This window comes from Sparus aurata, chromosome 21 (assembly GCF_900880675.1).
Source record: "Sparus aurata chromosome 21, fSpaAur1.1, whole genome shotgun sequence".
In the NCBI taxonomy this organism is placed as follows: Eukaryota; Metazoa; Chordata; class Actinopteri; order Spariformes; family Sparidae; genus Sparus; species Sparus aurata.
In genome coordinates, this window is record NC_044207.1 from 11,690,110 (window position 1) to 11,708,612 (window position 18,503).

Consider the following 18,503-nt stretch of genomic DNA (forward strand, 5'->3'; position numbering starts at 1 on the left):
GTTTCTGCTCTAAATGTAAATAGGCATAGGTTTTGTTTACAACTTGTTTTATTGCTGTCAAGTGGCCAAAAGAATCAGTGGAACCAGAATTGCTGGTTTAAAGGCCAGATGTTTCAACCACCCAGACACATAATATGGTCCCACTGGGATGCTTTTGTTCGGCCTTTATTGGTGTCCTTCCTGTGCTAAAGTTGGGACAGAATTCAAATTATCCTCTTCTTGTCTGGCCATTGAAACTGACAAAGCAACCTCACCTCCATCTCTCTATTCTTCTTCTCACTAATAAGATGCTCTACTGGAATGTCATTGATAGATCCAGAATGAGCTGGTTAATGGAGTTTGAGCTACGATTTTGAGTTAAGAACTACGAGGTAAAGAAAGAATCCCAAAAAAACAAACAAGTACTTCTATTTAAGAAGCTGAAAATAAATGACTTGTTGTTGATACATTTTCCATTAATGGACTAACTATTTAGTCTAGTAACATTTCAGCACTAGAGCTCAATAACATCAATCAGGTTGGATTTTAATAAAGATGTAGAAGTACCTGTTGTTTCATGATGCCCATCTTCAAGGGAGACTTGGAGTACTCCACTGACTGGCTGATGATCATCTTGGGGTAGTGCTCAGGAGTCTCATCCACCTCAGACAGCATCCTCTCCTCCTGCCCCTTTATACCCTTCTTACTGGCATCCTCCACACTTTGTGTCTTGTTGGTCAGGCCTGGCATCTTCTCCTTGGCACTCGCAATCACGCTCAGAGACTTCTGCATGATGGAGGTCCGCAGGTGGACTGGTTTCTTCTCATGCGTTAGGTTGTGAGCGCTCGCCGATTTCCAGAACAGTGGGACCGACTCGGTGGACTCAGCTGGTTCCAGTCTCGGAGGGGTCGCAGCTGGTTCCAGCTGCTTCTTAGTGTGTTTGCGGCCAATCAGGGAACCCAGAAGTGATCCTTCCCCGCCTTCTCTAACGGGAGTCATTTTGTCTCCTGCAGTCGAGCCAGTCTGGCTTCCAGTTTCCTCATCCTGGTCACAAACGTGGTCGTAGCTGAGTGATTTCTTCAAGCCCATGACTTTGTTCTTCAGAGAGTCATCCCGAGATTTGCCTGAGGTTAGATTAAAGGAGACATAATTTCCTCATTTTCTGGTTTATTCTGATCCACTATTAGAATAGGTTTACATGCCTTAGGGCCTAAAAAACAGTTTTAGAAAATCAGTTTTCGCATTCTGTCAGGTGCTGCAGCAGTATATTCCTAGGTCTTTCTGAAGCTTCTGTCTCTTTAAGGCCCCCTCTCGAATACCCGGTCTCATCTGATTGGTCAGCTCACGCACGCCTGAGCCAGCAAAGCTAACAAATCAAAATCAATTCTTACGTGCCAAACTAGCCACTAAACATAAATTATGCAAATGTGTTTTCTGTGATGTGGCGTGATGTCACAAAGTCAAGGTATTAAAGGCGGGTCTACAGACGAGGCGTTTCTGGAGCAGTGTTTACTGTGGGAGAAAGGAGCTTCTGTTGGGTTATGTGTTTGAAGATAAGCCAATTCAATTTATTTAAAATTTTATTTCTGAAAATAGTTTAACAATAAATAGCCTTTATGCATTAGCTCATTGAAGAACTCACATGTACTGCATGTAAAGGTTAAAACTCCCTAAAATTATCTGAACCTACATGAAACAGCTGGAACCATGACCTTACCGTGGTGGCTCGCTTCAAACGGGTTCCTCCTCAAAGTGCTGCGGTTGCTGCCGTGTTCGCTGCCGTCCTCGCGGCTGCACTGCCGGTGTAAGTGCATGGTCTCCGGGATCTCTGTTATCCGTTTCATCAGGGAGCGGCCCAGGCCTTTCTTGGAATTGCGCTTCTTTTGGAGGTGCGGGTTGTTGGCGAGCATCTTCTTCCGTTTGTAGACTTCCAACTGGGCGTACAGCTTCTTCAACTCATCCTAGAGAGAAAAGGGAGACTGTAAATGTTAAACGGTTTTGAAAGAACTCCCTACTGTGTAAATGTTTGATTCATTTTTTCATGATTGTAGCTGATTTGGTATTGGTACAAGGCACTGACGGCTCATGTGTGACACCTTATATAAGGAGTAACAAATAATTTGGAACCATATTTAGATCGTGCCATGAATGCTCCTTTACCCGTATGTCCTCAGGGTCCAAGCTGTGCTCGCTCCAGGCTGAAGTAATGCTGTTGTTGAGGTAAGAGCCAGATCGTCCCATGTCTAGCTCCTCCTCGTAGGCCTCGGTGGCAATATCGTCCCTGGCCTGTGTCCCTTTGGACAGGAACTAAGACAGATGGAGAGCAAGGTCAAAGAATGGCAACACTGAGTCAGCGGGAAGGGTGAGAAAAAGATGTAAAACTGTAAACGTAGCTTCTCAAATAAGATAAGTCCGGCCCGTAGGACGCCTCTGATTAGATTCATCGTTTGACAATATAAATATGTTGGTTAAAGAGGTCAGTTGAGGAGGACCGCTGGTGAAAATCATTTTCCTGCAGCAAAATATTTACTGGTATTCATTTAATTCAACGAATGTTACTTCCCTCCCCACGATTGACTTTGTTGAACTTAAATGACTCTTTTTTGCCAAAAAAATGTAAATTGCAGACTTAAGTCCATGACTGACTTAAAGGACAACAGAATTTCACATTGTTTTACTTTGTTTATACGTGGCGGACCCTGCCACCCTTCCAGCTTCAAACAGTGTTCTGGGGACCTTATTTACCTCTGAGAACAGCTTGTTTATTCAGACATTGAAAAGATAAATATTTCTGAGTTTGTATTATTACCTCATTAATAATGTAAATATTAAAAGTGTGAGTGTGAATTTCAACCCCCGAAACCACAAAAGTTTACTAGAATGCCCCTTTACTGGCTCTGAAATGTATCTGAAATCAGAGTTACTTATGTTTAAATATAAGTTAAGTTATGTTAGTTGAAATTGTTTTTCACTAACTTGTTCACTGCAGTTATTGTGTATAACAAACTCAAATGTATGCAGCTCAGTTTTTGCAGCCACAGAAACAAAAGGTGAGATATGGTTGGATTATTACAATAACACATTCTGCCCAGAAGAGAATGATTTGCAATGATCTGTCTGATTTCAACTTCATCTTCAGGGGCCAGATAATTTAGATTTGCTTGAATAACAAATCTGGGAACAAAGAAAGACCAAATATTCATCCCGTATTCAAGAAGAGACGCTGTGCGAGATTAACGTCCTCCCATTGTGCTTAGTTATCCCAGTGTACCCAACCGACTTCTGAGGTGCCTAATTAAGAAAGAATGAAAGAACAACGAGTGCTGATGGTGTATTGTATTTCTCACACAGTGAGAGAATTAAATGTTTTCCATCAGACTTGAGAGATTGCACACCCGCGGGAGTGCTCAGCTAAATTACAATAACCACTAGCGCAGTTTGAATGAGTTTAAGGTAATGGTAGTGAATGCGCCTGTGTGCATCCGCGTGTACGTGTATGTTCCAGATAGCTAATGCCAAATTAACTTAAGATGATTAATGGATTGTTTTGTGTACGAGCTACGGTACAGCAGCAGCCATTATGGAAATCTCTCATCTCATGAATATACCCATTCCAATCGCAGTGTTTTCCACCATTTCAGCAAAGAAAAGTTAGACTTCATGCAGCTTTTTAAATGGCAGCTGCTTCTCTTCTCCAGATTGGTTTCCCTGCCAAGTTGTGCAAATACCTGTGGGATTACATTTGTGCCAAAATCATGAACAAGCGATGGCACATTTTGAGCACAGAACAAATATGTTTCGTAAGTCTATAAATGATGTTTTGCGTAGAAATTATTATGCAAATAAAACTGGATTTGACTGAACTAAAATGAATGTTGTGGTCATAAATTTACTACATCTTTGCTGCTATCATGTGCAGTGCACTATTACAACCTCTTTCACTAAGTTTTACCAGTTTTCCATCTTTCATATTTATTCCCATTTTGTACTCTTTTTTTCTTTTACTTCTACGTCTAATCTTTTCGGTTGAACACTGAGTAATCTGACCTCAAACAGTTATTCAAATTAAACAATGTGAGGAGGTTAAAGGGGCTCTGTGAAACTTCCGTGTTGCGGTAGAAGCTGGTCGTATGTTTACGTTAGCAGGCTACATAAAATTTTGTTGCTAACATTAACTTCTGTAGCTCTCTGTTAGCCGAGTGGAGAGAGGTGTTGGGACGAGGCAGTCAAGAGTGTGCATGAAATCACACCTTGCTGACATATGGCCAGTAAAAAAAGTGACATAGGGCCCCTTTAAAGGGTAAAAAACGTCTCTCCTCGGTGGAACTACAAACAACTCATAAACATCTGAAGCATGACATGTTTTTTATACTCTTTTTATACAAAATCTTAATCTATAAAGTAACTAGTTGTTAAAAAAGTTAAATATTTGTCTGAAATTTAAAGGAGTAGATGTCAAAAATGGATATACTCAAGTACAAGTACCTTAAAATTTACCTCAAAAAGGATTAAGTGTTAAAGCAACATTATGTAGAGATTTGCATTTTGTGCGAGTGGGCGCCCCCTACAGTTTCTGAGTGCAACACCACTGTCATAAATACAAATCCCAGGTCTGCTAACTACTTGTAACTTGTATGTTGAAGTGAACATGTGTGTAACGCTGTGATCCTGCCCTCTCACTGAAGTTACATAGTGCAGAAACAAGTGATAGAGTGATAGATTCACCCTGTTAAAAGACGCTGTGCAATCAACATGATTTTGAGTCTGTTCTTTTAGGGTGAAAAAAGTTTAATGTTCCTTTAAAGGTATGAAGCGTTACCTTTGGGATGAGCAGCAGGCCCAGAGTCACAGTCACAGTCAGATGAGTGTGTGCGAAGAACAACATGAGCATCCAGTCGGGGTGAAGCCCCGGCACCAGAGAGAACCTGCAGAGGAGAGAAACATCAACATCATCACGTTACCAAAGGTAATATTTGCTGGACGGAGTGCTCGGTGTGTGACTGTGAAATACACCAAGACACACAAACACACATCAGGAAGCAGCCTTTGGTGATGTGATTCTCTGGACGCGGAGAACAGAAAGAAATGTAGGCTAACACCACAACCCTGAAGCCCTCCTCTTCCATAAAACAATGAACAGAGGCATGGAGGCAAACCTGGGGGAAATTATTAAAGTAGAAGTATTTTGGAAGCACTTTTATTCCTTTTGAGAGGCTCCTGTAAAGGATATGACTGATCTGTTCGCCTGAACTCAGCTTTGAGGGCAGTGCAGTGGATCTGTGGCGAGATACACTATAAGTGTGTCACGCCAAAAAGCCACAGACAGTTACGAAAAAAAAACAACCTTTTTTCAACAGACTTTGGCCATGTTTTAACCTCAATGATAAGGTATTCTACTGTGTTCTTGCTTATTGGCATTATGCTAGCTTGCTAACATACTGACTAAAATGGTGACCATGGTAAACATTGTACTTGATATAGATTCGTCATTGTGAGCATATAAGCAGCCTATGCAGAAATTAGCATTTAGCTTAATATGCACCAGTGTGTGTGAACGCAGCCTCACAGAGCTGCTAGCATCGCCTCTTTAGTCTTGTATTCATGTATTTTCTGCTGTTTCTTCCCACATTGTACAAAGTCTTTCTGTGTCCGTCTGTCTCTCTGTGTGGTCCTCACATGGTCCGGTCTTCTAAACTGAGTCACCTGGAGCTGCCCTCCAGGTTTAGCTCGTTAAAGTTTGCCTGACCATCACAGTTTTCCGAAGAAGACCTATTATCAGCCTTTACCCTGTTGGCTACAGTGAAATATTGACAGCTCATGCTGTGTGTTTTCAGCTTTATGTGGGCTGCAACATTTCCCGAAAGATTCAGTGATTTAAAATCAGCCTTAAACGCGACTGTGTTTGGGTTGTCACCTGCTAAGATTTCGCAGAAGGCTATCATCTTCTACTGAGGCTACATAAAATCGATGGCGTGTATGGACCCTGACCGCGATCTGGACCCTGTGCAGTGAAGTAATGAAGTGTGTGAAGAGCAGCAGGAACAAGTCCTTAAACCTAGAAACAAGTTACCAGGAGAACAGATTTGAATGGATTTCAGTATGATTGCCTAAAATAAGATCTGTGGTTAACACAGGCTTAAGAGATTTTCTCAATTATTTCTGACATAAAATATGCAAATACCCCCTGATCTATTTAAAAAGCCTTTAAATGTCTTTTAGAAAAAGAGGTTGCTTACAAGTGGCAGAATGAGACCACAGTTGTTGTCAGGGCGTTTAACATCATTAGGGGAGACCGGGGGCAATTGTGACATCTTGAATTGCTCATAGCAGAAGCAATGCAGAGCCGTGAAATTCATGTTCTCTGATGATCCCTCTCTGCCTGCCAAAGGACAAACTGATGTCTCATACCTGTCTACCTGTTTTCGGTGTTTGTTTTTTTTTGCCAAAGCTCATTTTGAGGTATTAAGTCATTTTTTCGGTCCTTAGTATTTTCCTCATACACTGTTAACCTTCAATGTCCTCAAATTCAAATGGACGAAAATGTTCTAACAATGTCAGAATAGTCTTTTGTGTTTAAATCCCTATTCATAGCAACAACCTCTCTGTACCAGCCAACCGATGTCTCAACCAAGACTATAAACTTTAGACTTAAATTGGAATCAGTAATTTAATCTATTTTCAATTGTTTTACAAATATCTCTATCTATTTTTTCGAGAGTGTATTGAGGTCCTCGGTTTTTATATGTGGGTGTCACACTCGCCCCTGTACGCGGGGGCAAATATTGTGACTTCACTTGCAAACTATTGTAACTCTAATTCTATAATTAGCAGAATGATCAGTGTATCATAAAGTGTGTAGTGTAGTAAGGCTTAGGTTTAATGTTGAAGCCATAGTTTGTTTATAGCCTATCCATAGCTTTCTTTACCTCTGGTGATTTAACTTACCTGTCATAAATGTGTATGTGTTTGCCACAAAGCTTACTTTCTGTGATAATCCCAAATTAAATTAACAAAATACCACAGTCTTTATTTTTCAGAAACCAGGTCAATGCTACCTTTGGGTTAGCCTACAAAAAAATCCCTACAGCACTCTATAGTTACCTAAAATACCCGGCCCTGATTGTACATGTCACCCGAGGGCAGCCTCGACTGGTCACATCCAAATGCAGACTTACTGTATGTAGAATGCCGACTGATGTGATCTTGCGTGTCCTTCTTGCCCTTCACTGGCTGAGTGATTACATTAAAATTGATTTTACTGCTGGTATTTTAAAGTTCGGCACGGTCAGGCTCCTGCTTGTAGTTTTGTTTACCCCCATCAGTCTGGAGAAATCCACCCATATTTGTTTTATCTTTTCATTTATTTCATTCCTTGTTTCACCCCGTTCATCACTTCCTTTAAATATCTGTTGCTGTTATCTTTATTTCTATACTGTATAGCTATTTGTCACATTGTTTAAAATGTGCATCCCGTTTCTGTCACCGCTGACTCAATCCAGCCACGTGCAGAATCTGTGTCAAAGCTCACAGCAGCGATTTTGGTCGCTTGTGGCTTCCTTTAAAACGCCTCATGTCATCATTCCCATTACTGCAGCTGTTTCAAATCATAGTTTGTATTGTTCTCAGGAGCAGCAGTACAGGTAATTGCTCCAATTACTGCCGCAGAATGTTAAAAGTACACAAAAGCCTAAATGGGCTCTGACAAGTGGCTGCGACCCATCAAAGCCAGACACCCTGATGGATAAATCAACAGTTATTAGACAGCATCAAGCTGAGTATTGTGCGATGTTTTTGTGTGAAAAGTCTGTGGAAAGATTTCTCTGTGCCAGCACCAAATGCCTTCGTGTGTGTGTGTGTGTGTGTGTGTGTGTGTGTGTGTGGGTGCATGCATGAGAGAGAGAGAGAGAGAGAGAGAGAGAGAGAGAGAGACCTAGAGGATTGTTTTATTGTTGTTTATCAGAGGTCCACCAAGGTGGCTCAGATGGTGTTGGTTCTTTGGCATCGCCTCCAATTCACATTCATAATTCACATTAGGTATCTAAAAAGCATAGTGTGTGTGTTTTCATCAATGCCACCACACACACAGACACACACACACACACACACACACACACACACACACACACACACTACATCCCGCACAAGTCCAGCCTTATCTCTGGGCGGCAGCAGCATACTGACTCTGTCAGCTCCCCAAAAGCACCCTCATGTTTTATTCCCCAGCTAACAGGAACAGCTTGATTTATAACTGTTTCATACCACTGATGAAGGTGTACCCACCGGACAACAGATTAAAAGGATGCGATCTTTTCCCTTTTTGTCCAACTGAGCACAATGGACCTCTGCCTAAATGAAAGGATATTCAATCAGCAGCAGTTTTATCTGCGAAAAGTGTGACAAATGGAATTTTTTGCCCCAGGCTCCTGCAGGCACGCTATAAAAACCACCTGACCTTTTTTTTTTTTATTCCCACTGCAATAGGATTGACGAAATCGTCTTTGCTTTACGAGTCTTGTAAAAAATGTGGCTGTTACTACTTCCACCATCCACCATCCCAACTCAGACAGTCTAAACACATAAGAGCATAAAACACAGCTTGCCTGTAAATCAGCTCCCAAGAAACACAAGAATGCGCAGTTGCGAGTCGGAATTTACCAAGTCGAATCTGATTTAGCAGCTCGATGATTCAAGCTTTCACAATATCATTTCTGAGTGAGGCAGTAATGGAGTTTTCCAAACCTCCCACATGGATTTTCATTTTTACGGGGTTTTATTTTTCCAAACAGACTCTACCTTCAACTGTGTTCTAACAAAACTGTATGATGTGGAAAACGTGGGGTATAAAACGGACGAAAAAATCTATTATGCTTTTCAGTCAAGTGTCTCTGTTGCTGCCTGAGGGGAGAAAATCACAATCATCAAACCAGACTCCAGTCTGCCTTGACGAACACTGACAACAAAATGATGTGTAACTTGTAAAACTTTTCTAGCCTAAGCTGTTGCGCTGTGAAATTAAAATGTACAGCAATTACAATAACAGTTTTGGCTACTTGAGGGCAGCTGAACAAGTTAGAAACACAACATTAACATATAATCAAACTAAAGTCGTTATATTTAATATAAGCGAACAGTTTCCTAGTCAGACCTCCAGCAGACATGTAGCAACAGTAGCATTCATTTGGAGTCATGTCTCACGTCATTTACTCCCCTTTTCGCTCATTTTTGGTCTCCACCAACTAGGTTCACCAGCTAGCCATAGAGGTCATTAATCCGCCCAAAATATAACATCATGATCAATTGCAATCTTGATCTATAATCTTAATAGTGATCATTGTCTCAATTTTGAAACATCCCGTGGACTACTGCCAGACTTGAAACAGCCTGTGAATTAAAGATAGTTTGGTGGAAAAAATTCTCATTCACCATGCTGCTAATGGTATTCATGGATTTAATGGTTTAAATGGCTGGTAATGCGGCCCGATGAATGTGTGTAGTGGAGTTTGTCCCCCCCCCCCCCCCCGTTGTGATGTTGTCACTTATTTTTAAAGCTATACTACATAGAAAAAGTAATAATTGTCCTTGTTTGCAGTTTCATGTGACCTTTCAACTGTTTGACAAATGTATCTTCTATAATGGGTGCCAATGGGAAAATTGGTCCTTTCTGGGAATTTGTTTATGCTGCAATAACACGAGTGGCCACTGCAAAAAATCGGAAGCAAGGCCGAGCGGTGCTGCAGTATCCAGGTCTACAGTACATTCATGCTCACGTTGCATTGTTCACAATATGTCACCCAAGCAAGTGCCACATGGAGTAATTTGTCCAATCAGCAATCTCTCTATTGGTTTATTCACGTAGTTGTGATCAGCTGGTCAATTAAGTTATGAAGGTTTTAAAAGTGGGATGACAATAAAAACAACGTTTATGGGCGCCGTTTAGCTCAGTGGGTAGAGCGCGCGTCCCATGTGCCGAGGCTCTGCAGCGGACCCGGGTTCGACTCCCGGCCTGGGTCCCTTTGCTGCGTGTCACTCCCCCTCTCTCTCCCTGTTTCCTGTCATATCTTCAGCTGCTCTATCAATAAAAGGCCAAAAAAATATAAAAAAAAACAAAACAAATGTTGATCACAGCCTCAAACAGTCGGCTCGGTCACCTCTCGTTAGCCGCTAACTTTGTCTGACGCTTGGTGTTGAGCTGGTGGTGTGGAGTGGGTTTATAAAGGCTTCCATGGTGAGAACGCTAAGAGGGAATGGAAACAGTTAATATTCAATGAGTATTGTTCATGTGAATAACAGGAAATAAATCAGAGGTTATTAAATATATGATGATTACTCGATAAATTGACATTTAAAATGCCCACATGTTGTTTAATTGAGTATATTACATAGCACTCCACCTCTAAGTGAGAGTAACAGATAGACAGACTGAGTTTATTTTGGGCTCTGGCACAGTAGATCTATGCCGTGTCTCCGCCGGGGGAAGAGATTTTTTATCCACCCCCTTTCAACTGGCTTACCCAGGCGCTGTTGACACCTTTCATTTCCCTGATGAAGGGGGCGGGTGAACCCTGCCTTTCATCTGACATGCTGAACACTTGTTATACTCTTTCAAACAAGCAAATACCCCTACCTTTACATTAAACACCAGCCTGTGTAGCAAGAAGGGGTGAAGTCGTCTAAGTCCTTTGCCATTGTCGACATTATGTCATCATTACCGCCCGTTCATCAAGAACGTTTAGATGCTTGTTTTGTATCCCCTCCTCTCTATCCTCCCTTTATCTTTTTCTTTTTCTCTGTCAGCACACACATCTCTTCTCTCACTGACTGTTCCAATTCTCCGTACCCACCTGATGATGTGGAAGATGGCTGATATGAGGAGCTCATTGTAGATGGCCACGGCCATGTAGCGTGGCTCGTGGAAAGCCGAGGGTACGGTGCGGACGGCATAGCAGAGGTACACACCCCACAGCAGGAACAGGAACTCCGCTGGCAACCAAAAGGAAAAACAACGTAAAAGTTACTATCTTTATTGTCTTTTCATTCCTTTCCGAATGAAGTTCAGGTGAGTGTTTGTATACGCCTCAAGCTGGGACAACATGCAATCTAGAAAGTTGGATTTTTTAGTAAAAGGCCTCTCGTCAGGCTGGAAACTTTTAAAAGAACAAAGTTACAAAATCAGTCTACTGCTTTAAACCTGCAGTGTGGGACATTTACATATAAATCAAGGTCTAAATTCAAGCCTACAGCTAGAAAAATCTCAGTATTTCACAGTGTACCAGAGTTTTTAGATCTTAGAGTCTGTGGCTACGTACCTATGCCCGTGCACTGGTAGCAATGTGTTTTATGTCAACCAATAAAGTTTTTACTGTTAGTTAGCTAGTTTGTTTGTGTAATTAGATGGAGACAAAAGTTCTGCACTGCACTGCCAAAGTAAAATATTTCTCAAAAAACATTCTGAGAAAGACACTCATTCTCTTTCTCTCCAACACAGAGGAAGAAGAAGAGTGATACCACTCTCATGCCTTTAGTGCGAAGCTAGGGCTGGGAAGCAATTAGCTTAGCCAAGCTTAAAGGCAGGAAGTAGGGAGAATCAGCTAGCCTGGCTCTCTCTGAAGTTAAAAAATCATATTCTTATATTCAATAATAATATTCTCACCAACACCTGTAAAGCTCACTGATTAAAAAGCTGCACTTCCACTGTTGGAATGCCAAAAGTTTGTGGTCTTCGGATTGTTAATCCATCCACCCAGCTAGCCAGAAATGGCTGGTGACCACAGGATGAACAGGCTTCTTCAGGCAACCAGCTGTTTCAGTTACCCTTCCTGAACTGTTATTTTTTGTACTTTTCAGTTTGTGTATGGATTAAACACATGAGAGACAGCATGTTTAAAATCGTGCTTTACAGGCGATTAACCCTGTTTTTAGTCTTCGTACTCGAGCCCTGTATGCAACACACAGACATGAAATCGGGAGACATCCTCTCTTCTAACTCTCAGAGAGACTTTTCCCAACATACATTTTCTAAAATTTTACTTTTACTTTTGAGCATTGATTGAATCTCTGCTTTATCTGCATGTTAATTGAGTGCAGTACTGTTCTGTTACTCTGGGCACAAAGAAGTGGATCCTCATCCGCGCTGACACTGCTGACACCAAGAAGGTAATTTCAAATTTAGCAGTTGCTAATTGAGCGAGGATTCCCCGCGTTTGCAGTGTTTCCCCTTAGAGAGACGGCTGCTTCCTTGACAGTGTGTTATTTTCCTGCCGGCGTCTCATCTCACCGAGGACACACAGCAGTTCACAAAGAAGACGGTTATCAACACATATCAGAATAAATATGTGCACAGAAAGCTCATTATCGCCTCAATTGTCAATGTAATAGAATTTTAAAGAACATCAGTTGCAAAAATCAATATTAATTATTTGAAATGTGGTGGAGAGGACTCATTTCGGAGGGATGAAATTATGTCTTGAAGCAATCTAATAGATATTTGCTGCTCTCTGGTGTAGAACAAAAAGATGATGCTTATTTTACTGCCAGGGGAAAAACCAGTACGCAGCCTCTCGAAAGTTTGGAGTCACTTAGAAAAGTACTTTTTTCCATCAAAATAACAAATTGATCAGTGACAGAGTCTAGCCAATATTAATCTGGTAAATTACAATTTTATTTTGAAATGACTATTTCTTCTCAACTATTTTTAATGAAATATCTACATAAGTGGACAAAAGACCATTTTCAACAGCCATCACTCCTGCAGTCCAATGTCACATTGTGTTAGCTAATACCAGTTTCTTACGTTAAAAGGCTAATTGATCATAAATAAAACCCTTGTGCAATTATGTCAGCACAGCTGGAAGCTTTTTTGCTGATTAAAGAAGCAATAAAATCGGCCTTAAGTATCATCATCTTTGGGTTCAATTACAGTCTCAAATGGCCAGAAAACTTCTGAGACTTGTCAGTCTTTTCTTGTTCTGAGAAAAGAGGGCTATTCCATGCAAGGAATTGCCAAGAAACTGAAGATCTCATAAAACGGCGTGTACTACTCCCTTCAAGGAAAAGTGCCAACTGGCTCTAACCAGAATAGAAAGAAAGTGGGAGGCCCCAGTGCACAACTGAGCAAGAACAAGTACATCCCAGTCTCTAGCCGGAGAAACTGACGCCTCACAGGTCCCCAGCTGGCAGCTTCATTGTATGGAACCTGCAAAACATGACTCCAGGATGCTGGCCTTCTAGGCATAGTAGAGAAGACAAAGTAATAACCTAGAACGGCCAATTAAAGATTATAACGGGTAAAAGAACAAAAATGTAGTGGGCAGATGAATCTAAGTTTGAGGTGTTTGGATCACATAGAAGAACATTTGTGAGGCGCAGAACAAATGGAAAGATGCTGGAGGAGTGCTTGGCACCATCTGCCCAGCATGATGGAGGAAATGTGTGGAAAGGGACCTTGAATAAAGGGAGGCGACATTTTCACGGCTGAATAAACTGAGTAAACAAACTGACCTTAAATGACAGCGCAGTTTCATACATTTTTACTTTGTTTATACGGGGCGAACCCTGCCACGTTTTTAGCTTCAAACAGTGTTCCGGGGACCTTATTATCCTCTGAGAACAGCTTGTTTATTCGTTTGTTTGTTGTGGAGAAGTGTGAATATTTCTGAGTGTGTATTATTACCTCATTAATATTGTACATCTTCTCCAATTCCTTCTCCAGAGCAACATGGTGCCCCTAAAAAATTGGAAATGAGCCTCACCAAGTCAGAGGCTTTTCCTCTGACACAAGCTTTTATACGGGCGTGCTGTTTTGTTTGCATGCGGCGAAGAGCACGAGGAACCGAGCCAAGGACTGTGTTAGCATATAAGTCCATAAAGTCTTTACAGTGATTACAGGCCATTAATATTCATGAACAGACCTAGGCTATAAATCATCACTAATTACATGGTACTTAGCCTCTGAATCGGGATGCACTTAGAGCTGCTTGCAAGACGGAAAAGGATAACAATTCCCATTAATGCAGATTAATTACGGATTCAAATGAATTCCTTATTGTTGACATTATCAATACTGTTTTGACTCAGCGCCGTTTCGCTGTGCGTCTCGAGACAAAACAGGAGGATTTATGCATTTCTAGGAAGACAAAGGTTCCCTTGTCAGCATTATGACCAAACAAGTGAAAACACAGAAAAAGCAATTAGTTGAATTTTCACACGCGTCGCATCGCTAGTTGTTGGAATCCTGCGGGGCAGCTTCGCGGGGGGTTTCCTTCCGTGTATCCCCGGCGCAACAGCGTGTTCTCACTGTTCTGTCAGAGCGGAACAGCACGGATCCCTTATTTCCTGTTTCGTCTCGAGCGCGCGCCCAAATGCGCACCGACACACACAACATAGACAGAGGGTCTTTTTGGGGGGGGGGGGTTATGTGTTTCATTCCATCTAAAGTGTTTCTTCCTCTCTCTGAAGATGCTGCGCTCCTCCGTCCCGTCTCCCGAGTGTCCTCAACTGTCCTCCCCTCACCAGCCTCCCGCCTCTTCCTCCTTTTCTCTCAACTCCCCCCCCCCCCCCCCCCCCCTCCCCCAGCTGGTGGAAAACACTCTCTGCATCGCTGCTCTCATCCCTTCAAGCTTCATACTTAACAGGCTTCACTCTTCTTTTTCTCCCTGCCACTCTCTCTCTCACTCTCTCCTCTCTCTGTCTGTCTGTTTGTCTGTCTATCTGTCAGTTTTCAGAGGCAGACCGAGCATCTCTCAGAAATCCATCCTTTCCTCCTTTCCAAACAGGATTAGTCTCCCCTGCTGTCACACTGGCTTCAGTGTGGTGCCTGCTGCTTCAAGACTCGGTCAGTAGGAAGCTACTGTATCACACACACACACACACACACACACACACACACACACACACACACACACACACACACACAAAGCCATCTGGGAAAGCACAGGAAGACCAATGGGACGGTACCTGCAGCCTCTTACCAAAACTACCAGTCTTCATGCTTGTTCACAATAAAGTCTGGTTATTTCATAGACCGCACCTAAGTTGGAGAATGGGGTCAGAATTTTGCCGAGGGTCTCGGGTGGTCATGGTCATGTTCACTATGACACTGTATGCAGTTAAACACAACGGTCTGACACATCTGACATGTGTACTGTGCTCAGTTTACGTACTGTCTTGCTTTGCTCGGCATCTCTGATGAACCAAATCTACCCAGCACTGACATCTCACAGAGGTTTTTCACCAGGAAGGTATGAATGAATGGTTTTAATCTTTGTCAGTTTTTCTGTTCCTTTCCCTTCTTCTGATCTGCACTTCCTTTTCTTCAGTTTTGTTGCTTACATTTTGAACTATTTTGAGCAGCCGAGGTGCTTCGTAAGTAAGTGTACCATTTGATACGCAGACGTGGGAACCAGGGCTGCAGCACCTCATAAACCACCAATTGATTAAAAAAAAAAAAAAAAATGTAAAAAGCTTGATGCAGACTCTCAGCAGAGAGAGAGAGAGCTCTTGTGGACGAGCGAGACAGAGGGAGCGTGAGAATATGAACTTATCCACTGGCTATACAAGTCTTTGATCGTGAAGCCTAACGTTGCTCGACAATTCTGTGGGGTTTTTTTTCCAGCCAAGTGTAAGAACCACACTTCAGACTGGAATCTCTGTGGCGTGCAGGTAGACCTGCTTCATGGTCTTTCGTCTCCTATATGAAACGTCTGTGTCCTCACTGCACACCAGCCGCTTGGGTGATCCGAAGGGGACAGCTAGTTGTATAATGCGTCTCAACATGCGTGCACTTGGGATTCAAATACAGACATATATCATTAGGACACAATGTTTCTACACAAAGAGAGAACAAACTTAATGGATAACATTTGCCAAATTTACAAGAAGGCCCAACTAGTTAAGAATGTGTCCTAGAAAGCTTTATCCAGAGTTTAAAGTTGCTAATAACTCAACTTCTCACAAAATTGAGTGATTTTATAAGGGAGTCTGGGGGATTTTGCTCCCTCTTAATCTTCTTGCTGTTGCTGGCTGCGGTTGATGTGGCTGCTCTGCACTATTACATGCTCATGTTTACTGTCCGCTGTACGGCAGGCCATTCAAATCAATACAAAATGTTAATGGTGCGCACCATTTACAATGATATCAAGAAATCAAGAGTTGAATTGAAATATTGAGGAGGAGGATGTTGCAAATTATCTCAAAGTAAAGCGGAGGGCCCAAAGCAATCAGTTTTGTACAGTCCCTTAGAGCCTGCTCCTACACTACAGGGAAAAACTAGTATCTTTATAGGTGAGTTAAAAAACAAAACCTCATTCTTGGAGTCTGGATTATTTGATTCATACTATTTAGAACCTCTGGATACATGTGAATCAAGAGCAAGTGAGCTCAAAACAGTGTGAGCACTTTATAAAAGGCAGGCTGAATAATACAAGGTGAAGTTGTGGTAGCAACAATATAAGACTCATATTCAGAGACAATTCCGTGAGGAAGGTATTACACTTCAGCTTCCATACTAAAGCCTGTAAATAGTCTGTTTTGTAATGTTCCATAATACTGATAGCGTAGCTTTTTATTCTGTGATAGCTCGCGTCTAGTCGTGTTTAAACTTGACAAGCTTATCCTCTGGAAGGTCCTTGGAGACACGCTCGTCATAAAGAGCTGTAAAAATAACAAAGGGACGCGGTGGCACCTCCTGTCCTCTGGAGCTGTTTTGCTTTAAGACGCTGTCAGAGAGGCGTCCTCCGACTTGTTTATCAGAGCATCCCGCTGTTAACTCTGTGCGCAGCGTCATTCATTAGACTGTCTGTGAGCGAACCCATTAGAGAAAGGTGAATCCAACAATGGACACCATCATCAACATTCATAACTGCATCCATTTAAGAGCAGAGGTTTTTTTCAAAGTGCTGCCTGGAGGGCACAGCACTCGATAAACAGTCCTTTTATGGCGCGATGACGTTATCCATCGAGCAGGCTTTTGGAGCGTTCTGTGACTTTGCTTAATGAGGTGGCTCCGTTCGAAGCAGAGACGTTTATCACATTTATACGAGACGGAGATTTCCCAGCCCACACCTCTTTATTTCTGTCTCGCACGATTGGTCACTTGAACAACTATGGATGCATTGTGCTCGAGATTGGCTGGAAATTTCAAGATGCAGTTTAACGACATCCCTCTATTTCCGTGTAATCTATTTGCTGTAGGCACCATCAGCGGTAAGGAGAATCCAGAACAGATGAGATGCCAGACAGGGTGCGGCTCCATCCCTGAAAACTCTATTCCTATGGGGTCGGAGAGCGCCTGTTTGCCTTACTGTGTCCATCAATTTCTGAACCGTCGCAGGCTGTTTACCCTTTGACCAAACTTTCATTGGGGCCTCCAGACTTCGAAACACTCAGAGCTGAGCCGGCACGCTGCCATTAATCCTCAGGAACTTGTTTTTTTGAGATTCCACCAGTCCCAGTGAAGGAGTTGCAAAATAAGTTTTCTCAAAAAATAGCTATCAACAGTACTTTTCTGTATTTCTATGTTATTTCATGTAGACTACTTTAATAGCCATAATGTAAACCTGACATTCCATTCGGCTGTGATATTCCGATAACATCAGCTATCATTGGCCCAATCGATCATCATAAAGCAGCCTCCGATTGAAATAAAATGAGGAGAGAAGGATTGAAGGTAACTGATTTTGCAACATTCTCAAGGAACAATTTGATTTTAATCGCCTTGAGCCCAGCAAATTAAGCCTATAATCACACTTACTTACTGATTGAGGATTTACAGGAAATAAAAAATAATGCATCAGTTTGGAAATATCATGAGCCGATTTTCTGATATCTTTGGTTTAAGTCTGGGATGTCTGGAATGATGACGTGATGCCCCGTCCTTGTTTTATAGGTCCTTGCTCAAAAAAAAAAAAAGAAGAAAGAAATTGACAATCGCAGGTTGTTTTTCAATCTAATGTCAAACATGCGGCATGTGCGTTTATAGACCAAGCTTCATTCAACATATCTTAAAGGGAAAGAAGCTTCAGGTCGATTTTATAACGAGTATGTGACTTGACACCATTTCTCTCTGTTTGCTTCCTGAGTCAACATTCAGTCTGACAACATCACGGATCCTTCACTGCGAGGCTTCGAAATAAAAAAAGAAATGTCTCACACTCACACCCACGCAGTAATGTTATAAGAGCAAACAACTGTAATGTGGTAGTAGGAAAAGTCCTTTTCTGTTAGGAGGAAATTTCTGAATTGATATGTGGAAAAGTTCTAGCGATGCTGTCAGTCCTCATAATGTCTTTGTTGCTGTCCATGATACACAGTGGGTCAGGATCTCTGTCACTGCACAATATCACAGCATCTGCAAGATTATAAAAGGAAACTGGCTGAAAAACTGCAGATCTTATTGACACGCTGTATTTTTATGGTTCCAATCATCGATCGTTGAAAGTTTTCACACAATTGGTCCAAACTACCAAAGAAAAAAATGATGTACTGTTGCATTTTAGTTCCGGTCTAGTATCTGGTCACTGACTTTTAAC

General features: G+C 41.9%; 1 protein-coding gene across 1 annotated transcript in view; it reads right to left on the reverse strand.

Moving 5' to 3' along the window:
- gpr158b (G protein-coupled receptor 158b) overlaps positions 1-18,503 on the reverse strand; it is a 74,827-nt gene that overhangs the window by 3,039 nt on the left and 53,285 nt on the right. Inside the window, exons 8-12 of the mRNA XM_030403596.1 lie at positions 10,821-10,959; positions 4,799-4,904; positions 2,140-2,286; positions 1,697-1,940; positions 547-1,103 (exon numbers count right to left, since the gene is read on the reverse strand). Of these exons, the coding sequence (XP_030259456.1) occupies positions 547-1,103; positions 1,697-1,940; positions 2,140-2,286; positions 4,799-4,904; positions 10,821-10,959 (1,193 nt within the window). The remainder of the gene's footprint in view (positions 1-546; positions 1,104-1,696; positions 1,941-2,139; positions 2,287-4,798; positions 4,905-10,820; positions 10,960-18,503) is intronic.